General features: G+C 39.5%; 1 protein-coding gene across 3 annotated transcripts in view; it reads left to right on the forward strand.

The window, feature by feature from the left end:
• CYTH3 (cytohesin 3) overlaps nt 1-14,788 on the forward strand; it is a 48,911-nt gene extending 34,123 nt beyond the window's left edge. For 2 of the 3 annotated variants that reach the window (XM_032126321.1, XM_032126322.1), the window contains exons 7-13: nt 864-976; nt 2,031-2,179; nt 2,964-3,076; nt 10,210-10,288; nt 10,370-10,441; nt 10,575-10,729; nt 11,340-14,788. In XM_032126321.1, coding sequence (XP_031982212.1) covers nt 864-976; nt 2,031-2,179; nt 2,964-3,076; nt 10,210-10,288; nt 10,370-10,441; nt 10,575-10,729; nt 11,340-11,412 — 754 coding nt within the window. In that variant the 3' untranslated portion in view covers nt 11,413-14,788. The remainder of the gene's footprint in view (nt 1-863; nt 977-2,030; nt 2,180-2,963; nt 3,077-10,209; nt 10,289-10,369; nt 10,442-10,574; nt 10,730-11,339) is intronic. The other variant, XM_032126320.1, reaches the window with a different exon arrangement.
• The last annotated feature ends 1,029 nt before the right edge of the window (nt 14,789-15,817 follow it).

Below are 15,817 nucleotides of genomic sequence, written 5' to 3' on the forward strand. Positions count from 1 at the left end.
GGTTTAGATCCTGGTTTAATTCAGATAATTCTTTTGCTAAGAGATAAAAGAATAAATGATGAAATTAATTGGAACATTTTAGTGCCACCATGTGCCAAAATAAATTTGTGAAGACTTCTGTCCTGTATGCATTCCAGTGTACCTCTGTGTAGAAATAGTTACAAAAGTCAACTCTGTATTCCAGTTCATGGTGCTAAGAAGCAGCAAGATCTGCTGCATGTATTACAAAATTACTGAAATGATGGCATGAGTTGCTCTTTTTACGACCTAGGTCTGATTCTTGTAGGTTGAGCTTACAGTAGACAGGCAGCACCTCTCTAAGCAGTGGGGTTTTCTTGTTGTTACCATTTTTAAAAGGTTTTGTATGAATTTAAGTAAATATGTTAAGTCTTTCTGTATTCCTTGTTTCTCTCTCCTTACACCAGAAATACTTTGTGTATTGTGTCTTTTTACATTGTGAATAAAGTCTAGCTGACTGTTCTTTGCTTTCTGTAGCCAGGAAACCCAGGGAGGATTGAACTCATTTTTTCCCCCCATAGCATTCTCGTGGCAAAAATGGGATGCATACAGAAAATTGTTTACTAGGCTGGAAAAAAGAGAGAGCCTCAGAATATGAACTGCCATATTATCTTGCCTGATAGCATGCAGTGTTGCTGGCTGAGTTACTGGGCTAGCCATCTGTGCATGTTGCTTTATAATAGCTCCTGACTTGTGTGTTGAGAGATTGAGAACATATTTCTAGGACATTCTATATAGGCACTGCTGATTTTTTTTCCTTTTTCCGTTTGTTTTGGGTTATTTGTAATAAATACTTACTATGTAAATATTGGAATGAGTCTAACAACTGTTCTTCCCTTCTGTAGGCAGTTTCTGTGGAGCTTCAGACTCCCAGGAGAGGCTCAAAAAATTGACCGTATGATGGAAGCTTTTGCTTCACGCTATTGCCTTTGTAACCCAGGAGTCTTCCAGTCTACAGGTCAGTCACAGGAAACAGGAGTTCTTAAGTACTTGAATGATCCAAATACAATTTTATATATATATGTGTATGTTCTTATACATCTGATGCAAGGAGATAATGGCCAGTTTGGAAGTTGAGGATAAAATAATATGTGAAATGAGGAATACCTGGGAAGTGAGAACATGTGACTGTCTAAGCCAGGAGGTGCAAACTTATGGTCAGAATGCATTTTCATTTATAAAGCTTCGCAGAACTACACAGAATGCCCTGGCATTTTTGGTCTGTTTGGTTATATACACAAATAGTTTGCTCTTGATCACTTAATTTGAGGATTAGATAGGATGGGAAAAGGTTGGTGTAAAGCAGGTCTGTAGCTGCTAGAGAGGAAAATAGCTACTGAAAACAAACTGCTGAAGATGCAGGCACAATTTTCCTCTCTCTAGCAGGTTTTCATCCTGCTTTTTCTTACACAGAGTCTTGTACTTGAATTCTGGGAGAATTTATTATAATCATAACCATGGCAAGAAGCATGATAAGATTTCCTTTGTCATCTTCTGATATTATCCAGTAGTGCTAGCTGCCTGCTGAATGCCACAAAATTGAGTCAATGTAATTTTCAGTCTTTTTAAATGCAATCAAAATATTATTTTGAAGAGACCATTCTTTCTCTTTGGAGAGAGCTTTGGAAATACTTTGAGTAGGAGGAGGCTGATGGACCAGGTTTATTATAGCATCCACCACTATGATTTAGGCAAAATCTGTGCAGAGAACATTTTGCGCAACACTTCAGCGTTTGAAGTGAAATGTTAATTTAGGGTGATAGCAGTGATTTCATAAGAGTTTAATTTTTTTTTATTCTCATACAATTTTCTTATACTTGTTTGTTATTTGAATTGTAACTTTTTAAATTGGGCTTAATTCAACAGCTTAAAGAAAGATTTTAGACTTTTATGTACAGCATTCAGGATGTTTTGAGTGTTCCTTTATCAGTCAGGATGAGGTATATACTAATTTTACGGGTTTGTACACACAGCACATGGGAAGGTAAACCATTTTTCGAATCTGATTTCAGATACATGTTACGTGCTTTCATTTGCCATCATTATGTTGAATACCAGCCTGCACAACCACAACGTGCGAGATAAACCCACAGTGGAGAGGTTTATCTCCATGAATCGTGGAATTAATGAAGGTGGAGACCTTCCAGAGGAATTGCTAAGGGTAAGTTAGGCTGGGTAAGACAAAGCCTGGCTTTGTGTTTGTAATAGCAGACTTAAAAGCATGTACAACAGTTCTCAGGCAGATTTGTCAAGGGAAGGCAAGGGAGCATTTTCTAGGATGTGTAACCATTTGAGTAGCTGAAAGAAGCACATTCTGATATTCACAGCTACTTTGAGCTAGTTCTCCCTATATCCAACCTTTGTTGAGAACAAGCTGTTTCAGAGTTAATGCTCTGTGCATCTCTCAGTAGTTTGCTTATGGCAAAATTCTTGTGCAATTGGCTTCTTATGAAAAAGAGTAGTATTTCTAGATAAGTCAGAAAAAATAGTAAAAATTTTTGGTTTTCCTTATTGCGTCTCTTTTTTTTTTCATGTGTCTTGTGGAGCTCCTTCCTTGAGAAATCAGTATAAATATTTACTGCTGTAAGACAGTGTGATGGGCTACACCATTTTCTGAAAACCCAGATTCATTTGGCAAAACTTGTACTAAATGAGACTGATCCTGAAACCTTTGAAATACTAAATGCTGAAGATAAAATAAAATTGTCGTTGCTAGGAGTGCTTAAGAAATTTGTACTGAAGAGAGACTTGCTTATGGATGAAGTAGTTTAAAATCAATCATGATCAAAATAGAAAGCAAAGATTGACAAGGGGTGGTCCAGAATTTTATGGACAGTATTTCCTGTGCTTTTTATAGAAATGGTCTATGAAGCAATAAGATATCCTGGTTGCATTTTCTCTTAAGACATTTATTAATAAGGTCTTTCTCCTCTTTATTTTTCTAGAATTTATATGAAAGTATTAAGAATGAGCCATTTAAAATTCCAGAGGATGATGGAAATGATCTAACGCATACATTTTTTAATCCAGATAGAGAAGGTTGGCTGCTGAAATTAGGTTAGTCACAAGGGCAGTTCTGCTGCTGTATGTTTGTTCATTGTTAGCATGTTTGCTGCTCCGTGTCTACCTGCTTTCTCGTGAAGGTAACAGGTTGAACTTTTTATTTAAAAACGTGTGAACCAAAATAAGTAGCTCCTTTGCGTCTGAAGGCTGTTACTTCTTATTTTGCATACCCAAATTAGCAATCTTGTTTCAAACTTCGGAGTTTTATTTCTGAGATCTGAGAAATAAAAACTCGGCGGCAAAAAGGAAACACCACATGGTATTTACCACATGCTGTGACTGATAAATAACAACTAAGTCTCCATAAGGTCATTTCAGAAAACTGTGTGTGATATTTCAACACAGTTTTCTGTGTACAAAAAAAGGATGTCTCCTCAAATAGTTACTTTTGTATGTCTTTTTTTTTTCCATATTATTTGTGAGTTTCTCTTGGTTTGGTTTTGGCTATGATTTTTTAATGAGTGGTTTAAATGTGCCTTCTTGTTTTCCTTATGGCCTATGACCTATCACCTTTCTGTTCTGTGACTGGCTGTCTCTGCTTATTCTGCATTAGGAGGTACGTATCTGATTGCTTTCCAGTCCCCTCTTCTTCAGTTGCTCATTCTTTTATTTTCTTCCTCCTTCCTCCTGGTTTTTTCTTTTTTCTTTTTTTTTTTTTTTTTTTTTTAAATCAGATTTGTTGTAGCATTTTGCTTTTTCACTCAGTGTCACTAACAGTGTCATCAGTGGTGCTCTGAGGGACTGGCATGTCAGTGTCTAACTCACATGCAAGTGAGTTCAGCAAAAGAAGGAAGCGTTTACATGTAAAGCAGAAAAATAAAGATGACTTCAGCACACTTCTCTCATTCGTGGAAAAACATAACAAGGAAAGAATAATCTCCACTGAGAGTAAACAATGTCTCACTCTGTCATGAAGTTTCAGAGTGGTTATGTTACTTGTTTATCAATGATAATAGATTATTGAAAGATAGATTACATTTGAACTACAGTTGTAAAAGCTGTTCTTTTTCCTGCTTATTTTCCCTTTTAAATAATACATTTAGCTCACTTAACAGAGTCTTAAATGTGCATCAAATTTAGGGTTGCAGAAACCTCAGGTATTTCAGTCTCCTGGCACTGCAAGGTGCCTTTGTTTTTACAGACTCTTGTAAAGTTGATGGGATTCACTTTTTCACTTGACCTTAGGGAATTTTTTTCCCATATAAAGGAGACTGACACTTTGTTTTAACAGTTGTTTTTCAAAACAATAAGTTTTTAAGATTTAAACACCAGCACACACTTCAGTAGAGTCAGTTGTTGGCCACTTGAATGTGTTAAAGTGGAAGAACTTTGCACTTGGAGAATGGTGACTGAAGTGTGAAAAGGGATGTGTGCTGGGGTGCACATGGGGAGGATGGTGAAAAAAGAGCCTGGACAGAGCCCTGGGCCCACTCTGCTGGTTGCACCTGGAACCTGGTAGTCATGCTTGTGCTGGAAGGAAGTGGATGTGAAAAGGAAGCATTTGGAATTCATTCACATGCTCTGCATTGTCGTATTCTGACCTCTGTGCTACAGATGCTGTGGAGCTCCTTTTCTAACTACAAAAAAGCAAAGCTCTTGCTTTTTGACCTGTATTGGCTCAGCTGGCACAATTTCAAACGTGACTTTGCAGCTTTTCTCCATTTGGTAGTATGAGATGATGGTTAACAGAAAAGCCTTTCAAGTTGATGTAGGTGGAATGTGCTGCTTGGAGAAGAGGTTGAGTATAAGGCTGTGCTGTGCCTTTGCTGTTGCCAGTGCTCCCTCATAGACTTCTACACATAATGTGAGTGCAGGCAAGTGTGAGTGTGTGTAGAGAAGTGGCAACATCCTCTGTGGAAGAAACTGCCCATTAAATAGATCTAATGAAAAATAGAGGAACCAAGAAATTGAGGAAGCAATGACTGAAAGTAAGTGAGAGCTGCCAGGTACTTCTGCACAGGCTGTCTCTGGCTCTGGTGCAAAGTCAATAAACCAGGGGTCAGAGGACTGAAAACTGTGCCTGAGTCTTTGCTGTGTGGGATGCAGATGAGACACAGAGCACAGAAAACCCAGTAGTAAAAGAGTGTGTGAAGCAGAAGGGTGTTACACGCAACACTCCCACAGTGTGAGGGTTATTTGAATAAAGAAATGAAACGTGTCCAGAAGCCTCCGGTGAATCAGCCTGGGAATGCCTGGAGCTGTGCTTCCATGAAAGACTGCATTTTTTTTCAGCAGAGACAGACTGGTACAGACTAATACATTGCTAGTTTAGATGCAATGACCAGAAATAAACCTGACAGTCTTTTTATTTTTTTCCCCCCCCCATTTTATTTCTTTCCTCTCCCTCGAGTTTCCTATTTGCTAGGAGTCTTAAACTGTATGTTGAGAGTGCTGTCTCAAGCCACATGGTTTGCATTTTTACAGTCCTTTCTGTTGGGAAGCTCTTCTTGTGAAATGGGTAGGGCTTCCTTCAGTTCTAGAAGATCCTGATACTAAAAAGTTGTGTATTGTTGAAATGCTAAGGAGACGAACTCCTCTATGAGGGTTTAAGTGCTCAGTTGTGATAACGCATAAAAGCTGAAATAGAAAGTTTTAAATGAAACTATAAACATGACTAAAGACTACTTGCAGGCTCTGAGTATATCAAGACAGTATTTTGTATCTGGTGTTTCTCACAGCTCTTCCCATTTATGCAGTTGTGCCCTTTTTTTAGTATTCCATCTCTCACTATATTGATTTTTCTTTGGGCAGAAGAAGGATATCGTGAAAATTTCATATATTGTAAAATTCATCTGTCCAAAAGACTACTCTGGGTTTTAGAAGGCTGGGAGGGTGCAGAAAGCTTTTGGAGAGTTTGCTGCTCTGAATTGTTCAGAGGTGACCATGTTAAGTCCGAGTGCCAAACCTGGCAGCCAGACAGCAATTCTGGTTTTGTCTATCTAGACTTAGCCAGAGCCTATAAATAGACATCTTTATCTTGGTAGACCTAAATTATCATTCAGTTCTGCATTGTTTGAAGCATGGTGTAATGAAAATGAATGCAGCAAGTTAAAAACTGAAACCTGCTGAGTGCTAGTGAGTCCTCCTTGGAGCAGCTTGACACGTTATGAGCTTTCAGACTTTTCTGCCTAATGAGTGGTGTTGGTACCATGAAATTTTCTGCCATCCGCTCTAAGGTATTTTGAAATTGTTGCCTATGCTCTCTTTGCTAGTGCCCAAGTTAGATCTGTTTTGCACAGGGAGATGTTTCCTCGCCTTAAACAGCTTCTCTTGGCAAATTTCTTGGTTTGTGTAATATTTTCTTCTCGTTTGAAGGAAACTGTGACATTATTCCCCCAAACTGGAGAGGAAATGATTCCAGCCAGACATATGAGTGTGTTAATTTTTTCTGCCAGTCAGGCGGTTACGGAATGCTTGGAGATGGTCCAAAAGCTTCACATCCGGGCCTGTCCCTCCAGTGGTGCTTATTCCAGCACATCTGTCCTTGGGAGGATGTTGTTTCTCTTCCCTGATCTGGGGTGAGAGAAGAGTGCCGGGTGATCAGGAAACCGGTGCCTTCCGGTACCTGCTTGGCTCTTGTGGTGACTGAGGCTCTTCCAGGTCGAGGCAATCAGTGCTGTGGTCAAGGGAAAATGCTTTTTAAAAGAAAGCCAAACTTTGATCCAACCAGCTGTGCAGTTGCTGAGTCTTTTCTGTCTGGTGATATCTAAATGAACTCAGGAGGAGAAAAAACATTCTTGGTGTATGCATCTCCTTCAGCTCTAAAACTTTTATATAAATGAGCTGAAGATTTGGGTAGAATTTTCTAACTTTAGATACCTTGTTGCCTTTAGCCTTAAGGCCTTTTTTACTTAGATTTGTTTCCTAAGTCATTGCCAGTTGTTTTTCCTTTTATTATAGATGGTTTCTTTTACCTTGTTGCCTAGTTTGTACTTTGCTCAGAGTTAAAAAAAAAAAAAATCCTATGTTGAGTTACAAAGGTGAAGAGGGTTTCTGTTTCTGTACATTTTGCCTTGTAGCCTTTCCTTGTAGCTTACTTACATTTCCACATGCTGTGGAAGATACCATGCTTCTATACTTCATTATTTGAGATGTCTGTGCATTTTTGTAATCAGCTTGATCTTTCAGAAGTATGTCACTTATCTCTCCATTTCTGTAGATGTTTATGAATTCATACTCTGGTTTTCTTGATCCTCTTCTGCTAACTTAATTCCTCCCAGTCTTAATCTTTAAAAGGCTGGGAGCTGGAATAAGAGATGAAGTACGGTACTAAACCCTTTGTTGTTGTTTTGTGAGCCTACAGCAATCTCAGCCAAGGACAAGAATGTTTTATTATCACATGTTTTTACCTATTAATGTCATGTGCAGAGTTTACAGGCCACAGTGCCTTATCAGCCAGCTGCTTGGGCTGCAGCCCATTGTAAAGGCATATTAAATGTGTTTTATGTGGTGACCCCTGCAAATTTGATTAGTACAGATTAGATTTTGAGCTTTATTAGCGTTTCTGTGCTGTTGACAGCTGCAACTCAGTAATGGCGTGGGGAGACAGGGACTTGCATGTGAGAGTAGTTCCTTATCCTGCCAAAAAATCCTGACTGACTGCTTTTTTTTTTTTTTTTCCATTTTTCTTTTCTTTGGAAGAGTAACTGATAGCTTGGTGGAGCAGGGACTTAAGGTCTGTTTTCATGGCTCCCATGAGTGCTGTAACCCAGTGGGCTACTGGCTGTTTCAGGGAAAAGGGAGCAGTAAGAGGATTGTTGGAAATGCTTACTCTTTGTGGCTTCCCTTGAGCTGGGAGATGTTTCATGACAAAAGCTTCATCAAAACTGCAGCATGATTACAAAAGGTTTCAGGTTTGAGAAATCTGGCTTTTCCAGAGAGAGGGAGTGTTGTTGGGAAAACATTCAGCAAGCTCAACTGCTGTTTACTGCTTGGCAATTCATATTGTTCTGGGAGTGTGTGTTTTAGGTCTGTTGTTTCTTTCTCAAATTATAAATAGGTCTTCTTTTAAATATGTGGTTATTACTGATTTTTTTTATTGTGTTTTGGCATGATATCAGAGTTTATGAGAAGCACTTTTGTTCAGTTTAAGCTGCTCTGTGATAGTAACCTGTTTCCCTGTTTGATTCATTCTCTCTCCTGAGCTGTTTTTCTGCTAGAGCTGGGCAAGCCATGACCTCTGATAGCTGATATTGACTGTTAGCCTGGAAAACATGGTGATGGTTTAGGGCCATAAAAATGTTAAGTGATGTTAATCTGCTAACCTTGGAGAGCAGAACGTGACTTAAAGCCATGGCAGTTGGTCCTGGGTTATGTGAACACGAGTCACGTTGAGGTGGTGGCAGGGAGTGCCCTGGCAGTCACCGTGACTCGGCGGCTGCTCTTCCATTGGTCTGGAAGTGAGTCAAGCTTGAGTTCATCATTCCTAGCCCAAATACTTCCTGATACTTGAACCAGCTCTCGGTCAAGGTGGTGGGGAATTTTTCTAGTGACTTACGTGCCAGTTTGAACATCTCTGCCATGCTTTATTTACAGATCTGTCACAGTGGTTGTACTAAAATGCCACCAGTTCTTCCCTCACTGTCTCCAGTTCACTCAACCATTCATTGTGTCACGGCTTCTGCATCTTGCACTATTTTGCCTTCACTTATTTCACCACACCTGCTTGCAGATTAAATTTTTCTTAAGATATGAGTGCGTCTGGTGGAAACAAAGTTTGAGTACATTGAATGTCGCAGTGTGTTAGCACTGGGTTATTGTGCAGGTCATGAAACCCAGCAAAAGGAAGGTACAATGTGCCACATACTTGGTCTGCAATGCAAATATGCAGTAGATTGGTATCAAGAAATGTCATGATATCCCTAGAATTGTTCTTTAATATGATTTGGATTTCTGTATTAACCAAAAACCCAGCTATCTTAAGCAGAACAAAAAGATTAAAAAATTATGCTTATGTCTTAAATTTGGTTATATCACTTGGATTAAACTGGGTGTCTTGTGTGTATTAATGGTGCTCTTTTATGCACAGGTGTTCAATAGCAAGATCAACTATTTTGAAATGTTGGCTTAATGAAATTAAATACTGCTGAATGGATGATGCACAGGTGGTGACATAATCCTGAAGTCAGATAACTATGGTGTATCTAAACCTTTAAACTAATAACACATGAATGCTTTATCTACAGTTGTCCTTCTTGGAAATGAGTTTTAAAATAGTGTAAATGTGGGAAGCCAGGTGTGTTCTGAAGCAGCCAGTGGCAGCAAAACAACTGAAAGGGCCAAAGCAATACTGTTTCTAAAAAGAAACTGTTCCCTACAGGGTGACATTAGCAGGTGTAAAGAAAAGGAACTCTGTGGTTGCTGTTGTCTGAACTGTTAATGAAGGAAAAATTGGCATTTTTGGAGCAGTAGCTATTTTTTCTGTCAAGTGTACTCAATGATATAATGACCCATGAAGATATTTTAAAAATACTGAAAGATGACAAATTAGTAAATATGGTATATTTTGGCATAGGATTTGCTCCTCATTGATGACATCATATTTGTTCTGTTAGTGATGTTCATAAGCACCTTACACACTTGACATTAAATCTGAAAGTAAAGACACGTTCTTAATCACGTGTTTGCTTGTGAATGGAGTGACAGGAAGGTGGTAAAATGCCCTTAATTTTATTGATGGGACCTTTCCCTTGCCCCAGCCAAGCTGTCCAGGGGGTTGCTCCTGTTGCTGGGCCCAGCTGCTGGTTCTGCAGCCAGTGCTGGTGTGAGTGAGCAGCTGGGGGTGTCAGACCAGCCCAGGGCTCCCTGGCAGCACTGGCTGTGTCCAGCACTCTGCAGACTTGGGATTTTTGGTGCAGTGGACATGTGTGAGGGCCTGGACAGAGGGAGCAGGTCTGGCCACTGATGGTTGCCCACAGCTCTTGTGGCTGATGGCACCTCCAAAGCTGATGCTGCCTCAGGACAAGTTGCAGTAACATGTTCCTTTAACCTCCCTCATCTGTGCCTGATCCATTTACCATTAAGCAATTAAACCATACTTTGAGAAATAAGCAAAACTTAATTATTTCCTTGCCCATTGTTGAAGCCCTGATGGTAGCACATGTTTAATTCTGGAATCCTTTTGTTTGTAGGGGGAAGAGTAAAAACATGGAAACGGAGATGGTTTATTCTGACTGATAATTGCCTGTATTACTTTGAATACACAACAGTGAGTATATATCATGGTGAATTCTCTTTGTAATCAAGACATATAAGTAGCCAATAATGTGATATTTTCCTAATTTTTTAGGACAAAGAACCTCGAGGAATTATTCCATTAGAAAATCTTAGCATAAGAGAAGTTGAAGACCCTAGGAAACCAGTAAGACAGTTTCATATTTATTTTCTAAATGAAGATAAGTAAACCATAGGGAACTTAATCGTGCTGTTAAACGAATTTATTTGTCAGTTTTGTTTTGTTCTTTCAAATTTATTACTTCATTTCTACCCTCCAGAACTGCTTTGAGCTCTACAACCCCAGTCATAAAGGTCAAGTAATTAAAGCATGTAAAACTGAAGCTGATGGTAGAGTGGTGGAAGGCAACCATGTAGTGTACAGAATATCTGCTCCCACCCCAGAAGAAAAGGAAGAGTGGATTAAATCTATCAAGTGAGTTTAAAGTTTTAAATGTTTTTCAGAAATGAAGTATAAGCTCTTTTCAGAGTATGATACTGAGAGAATTTGTTGTAACTTGTTTGAAGAACTCTGATGTGGCAATGTCCTCGAGGATTAACAATGAGCTCTGCAGGGTTGATGGATGAAGATACAAATCTCCTGTTACTCTCTGGTCCTAAAGAAGTATTGCTGCTAACTCAAATGAGGAAAACAGGATTTACTGTTTTATGCAAATGTAAAACCTTGTGTGGATTGTCTTTAAATCTAATTTTATTGGATTCTTACTTCACTTAATAATTAAGTTCAGTAACGTGTTTCTTAAGCATGTTCACAGGCAGCTTTAAACTTCCACAGCCTGACTTTATCTTGGAAGGTGTGTTAACAGACCCACTTAAAAGAAATAAATAATAGTCAAGATGTGAAGATGTGAACTCTTTACAAATCACAGCTGAATAGCATCTTTTGCTAAAGAAATACTTGTGGTGCTTAGAAGTCAGCCATCCATCTTACTAAGAATGTGGAGTCATCCACAAGGATGAGAGGTTTTAGTTTTCAGAACTAGGTATTTGTTAACCAAACTGATGATTCCTTTTTTCTCTTCCAGAGCAAGTATCAGCAGGGATCCCTTTTATGATATGCTGGCAACAAGGAAACGAAGAATTGCAAATAAGAAATAGAACATGATCAGCAGCTTGTAAAGCTGCATCAACCAACAACTGAGCGTACAGTGGAGAGATAGAAGAAATTGGACAAACTAAGTGAAGACAACTGTAAATTTTATATATATATATACATATATATACATTTTATTATGGCATAAAAACTTGGCAAAACTTTTTCAGGGTAAATAGTTACTGGCATATAATTTGAAGCAAGCTTCAAATCCCAGAGAATGATTATATTGGAACTTAATGCAACTGAACACATGGAAGCCTTGTTTTCACTTACATTAGTGACAACTCCAGTTTACTTGGGCTGGGAGGGAAGGAGTCCAGGGCTAACACTAAAATGTCCTCTACCTGTTACCTGAGCACATTTCCCATAAAAGGAGTGATTATAAGACTTTTGAGTTCTCACTAAAGTGCAGCACCAACAGTGGAGCAGGGCATGATCTGGCACTGCATTTTCCTGTAAGCAGAAACCTCACAATCCCAGCGTCAGTTTTCAAGTCGTGTGTGTTTCACAGTAACAGCTGAGTGCAGCTTTCATTCAGGATTCCTCTCCCACCTTCATGGAAATAGCTTTTCTTCAGAAACACAGTGACTGGCAGCTCAGCAGGTACCTCGTGGTGCCAAAGGGTTTGTCAGTGTGCACTGAAATACAGGCAGGGCCCAGCAGCAGAGGTTTGAGCCATGACACAAAGTACAGATGTGGTCTGGTGTTTGCCAGTTGGCTAAAATACACTCCTGCCTGCTCATACACTCACAACAAACACTAGGGTTTAATGACTGGTTTAATCTGTTTTTTATACAGTAACGTCCTTCTTACATTTGAGATGATGTAGTTTGATTAACACTAAGTTGCTACTAAAGGAGAGAGATGACAGGGCTTGTGTGATTTTAGGCCTTGCGTGTGAAAACACCCCCAGATAATTTCACATGCATTCAACGTTTTTAAAGGGAAGAGCCAGGAAGGTGAGCTGTCTCTGTAAGATGCAGCCCTAGAGAGTTAAACAAGCAGGATTCGCTCCTTTGCTTGACAACAAACTTTGGGCATACAGAGTTCATGCAAGTTCATACAAGTTCAGCATTTTTATTGCATTCTTAGAGGCAATTTTCAGATTTGTGCTTCAGCAGTTAAAATTGAAAAAAATAGATGTTTTTACTGAAAAATAAAGTATTACACATTGATTGCCTGGTGCAGCTAGGCTTCCCCACAGGCACGTGTGTCTGTCTTTGAAACTTGTGGAAGATCTTTCTGTGGTCCTACTCATGGGTCTTTCAGGAACACATCAAGTGCTGCAGCAGATTTTACTGCAGTGCTTTTCTGTTGATAGCACACATACTGTTCTTAAGGTAAAGCCCCTAATTCCACAATGGGCGCAGGAAGTGGGAGGTTTTGACTCTACTGCTTCTGTTACTACTCAGTTTCGGAAAAACTTGTTGAGCCTGAGCTGTGCCTACTGTGCCAGTGGATGCTTTGGAGACCCAAAACGTTAAAAGCAGCTTTGCTTGTTGGTTACAGGAGCATCTCTGGGTCGGTTGTAGCAAGATGGGCTGCAGTGGCAAACCCACAGACTTAGCAAGTTGATCTGTTTGAAATCTCCTTTGAACTGTGAGGGAGAGTCTGTTTCACTGTTCTGTCTTACTGATTTGCCTTGTTTTGCATGGGGTGTCAGCCGTGTGAGTGTTTTGCTTTATTGCATGTTTGCAAAAGAGGCTGAGAGGAGAAGAACAAAGTAAACTTTCCTACATTTTAGGTTTTCCCCAGCGTGTGTGGAACTGCTTGGGTGAATGTTTAAATCCAAGTGCTTCCAAAGGAATACAACTCAGCCAGAAGGGATAGAATCCTTGAGTAAGTGTCAGTGTGGGGATATCTTTGCTTAATGGAACACATTTAAACTCTTTATAGAAATGAATTAAGTTTTGTGTCCTGTGTTTGCAAAGCAGCACAATGATGGAGCTGCTGCCAGCACTTGTTTTGAGTCTTCTGTTCTGCAGTGACATTTTGTTTTCAAGCACTGGCTACATCAGTCATAGCTGTGGACAAGTAGATTTGTAATGCAAATAGTGACAAGCCAAATCAGTGGTACTAGAGAGCATAAAGGTGAAAGGCAGCAAATACAGTATTTCTGGAGAAATGTGAGATTACAAAAGCATTAATAAGCCATGAAGCACTTTTGTATCAAATCTTCTGAAATACCACCTTTGAGGAAATCTATTTATTTAACCAGGTGAGGATGTCTGCCTATAAGCATGAAGGAAATGCCTTGAGAGTTCATTTGCTGTATTTAGTTTGAAGTTCTTATATCGAGCAGAAATAATTATTTAGAGTGACATGTAACTGAGGCTATTATAGCAGGAAATACATTATTTCTTAGCATTGAAATGCAACATCTTAAACAGCTACTTGTGGTGCTCAATGTATCTATTTAATTTACCAAAGCTAATGGAATAGCGTTTGTGTGTGTGTGTGTTTGTATTTGATTTCAGATGCTCTTTGTAACAGTATTAACAGGGGAGTGAAACTGGCCCAAAATTTCCACTGGCCATGAGGCCAGTAAAACAAAGTGGCTTGTGAAAATTTTGGCCGTATCAGGTACTATCCACGAGGGTGAAGAAAAATCTCTCAACCTTTCCCTTTTTTATTGGGCTTCAAGTCCAGGGGTGGCTACTTGAAAGTGGCTGCTCAGTGGCCTAAAGCAGGATCTGTTACAGTTTGGCCATGCTGAGGAAAAGTCCTCTGGGGACAACAGATTCTCCCTTCCTGCTGCACTGAAACCTGAGTGATTCTTGAGCTCTTTGCTTTTGACTCTGCCCTTTACAGCTGCAGGGGCAGTGAGAGCCACGGTGCCAGTGCAGCTGGAAGGGAGCTGTACACAAAACTTAAGCTCAGCTGGACTGACTTAAATTTTACAATATTCTGACAAAATAAGCTCTGTGTCACTTAACATTTTGAACCGTTTTAAGCTGGTACAAAACTGAACCTTTATAAACTGAGCAGCATTTATAATGCTTCATATATAAAAAACTGCATATTTTTAAGATTTATTACATATCTATGTAGATATGCTTGCTGGAAAAGCTGGGTCTGTTGTAGACCAGATGCTACAAATTAAGACTTGTGGCTTACCAGTTTCATTTCTATATTTTCTTGGAAAATGTTTCTAGCTAGAGTTTAAATATAAAATGTAAATACTGTACAGGTATGTATTGATATGAGTATTACTTGGTGTACACAAGTGATTTGCATGACAAAATATTCTGTATCAATCATTGTTAAAACGGTGATGTTCTTATGTAAAGCCACAGCAATATTAATGTTCTCATTTAGCATTATAAGACCTGTTGCTTAAATCTGTCAGTTTTCTCAGAAATAAAGTGTGTAACTGTACTATCATGTATCTCCTCATTTACCAGGAATAGATGAGAGGCAGTTGCTGACTCTTAAGAGGTTAAAGTTTAATTTTATGACTGCTCTTGTAAATAAAAGGCCTCTTTTCCCTACCCCTTAGGCACAGTAATTTGAATTACCAGGTTTAATTTTTCAGAGAAAAAATCCTTCAACTGCAAAATGTTTCAGTGCAGTGTGTTACCACATGAGTGTGACTCCAGTAAGAGCTGGTTTCCCTTGAGAGCCACCCTAAATTGAGGTATTTTATTTTGTCAGTTCCCTGCCAGGAGTTTCAGTCAGATGTGAGGGGCAGAAATGGATCTGTGCTCCTGGAGTAGATTAATTAGTTTCCTCAATTAGCATTTAGAAACAGGTGCTGCTGCTCCACAGCTCTGGGGCAGTGTCACCCCATGTGCCCTCCCTGCTCCAGAGCCAGGTGAGGCTCTGAAGGGAGGCACAGCAGCAACACAAACTCCTTGAGACACTTGTGCTGGAGTTACTCGTCAGACAAAGGACACACCACCAGATCTTGGAGCCAGAGGACAGAAGAGGAAAAAAAAGCCAGATACAGGACAGGAATGTTGGTTACTTTGCCATGTTACTTTATGTAACGTCACATCACTGTTGCCATAGGAACATTATGCAGGTACATTATGGTTTGGCTTTGTGGTGTTCTCCATGTACTAAAATAGTACTTTTAAGTATTAGTGAAACATTAACCTTGCTCTTTTTTGCTGTTTTTTTTAATTGGGTTTTTTTTTATTTTGTCACACACAATAAGAAGCTCCTGCTGAGCTCCCAGCCTGGTGCCTGGCTGGGGCAGCTTTGAGTTCAAAGGAGAAGCCTTCTGCATCGTTGTCTGGGCCGCTGCAGTCCTGGGCTACTGATCTTCTCTGGCTCACATCAACAGCATCTTCTCCCCTACACTGAGAGGAAATGTGACTTCTGGAGTGTCAAACATGCTCTGACAGCTGTCAGCTCCCATGACACAGTGCACGTTAAATAACTCAAGTAAAACTCAAGTAAAAA

This window comes from Corvus moneduloides, chromosome 16, assembly GCF_009650955.1.
Source record: "Corvus moneduloides isolate bCorMon1 chromosome 16, bCorMon1.pri, whole genome shotgun sequence".
Taxonomy (NCBI): domain Eukaryota; kingdom Metazoa; phylum Chordata; class Aves; order Passeriformes; family Corvidae; genus Corvus; species Corvus moneduloides.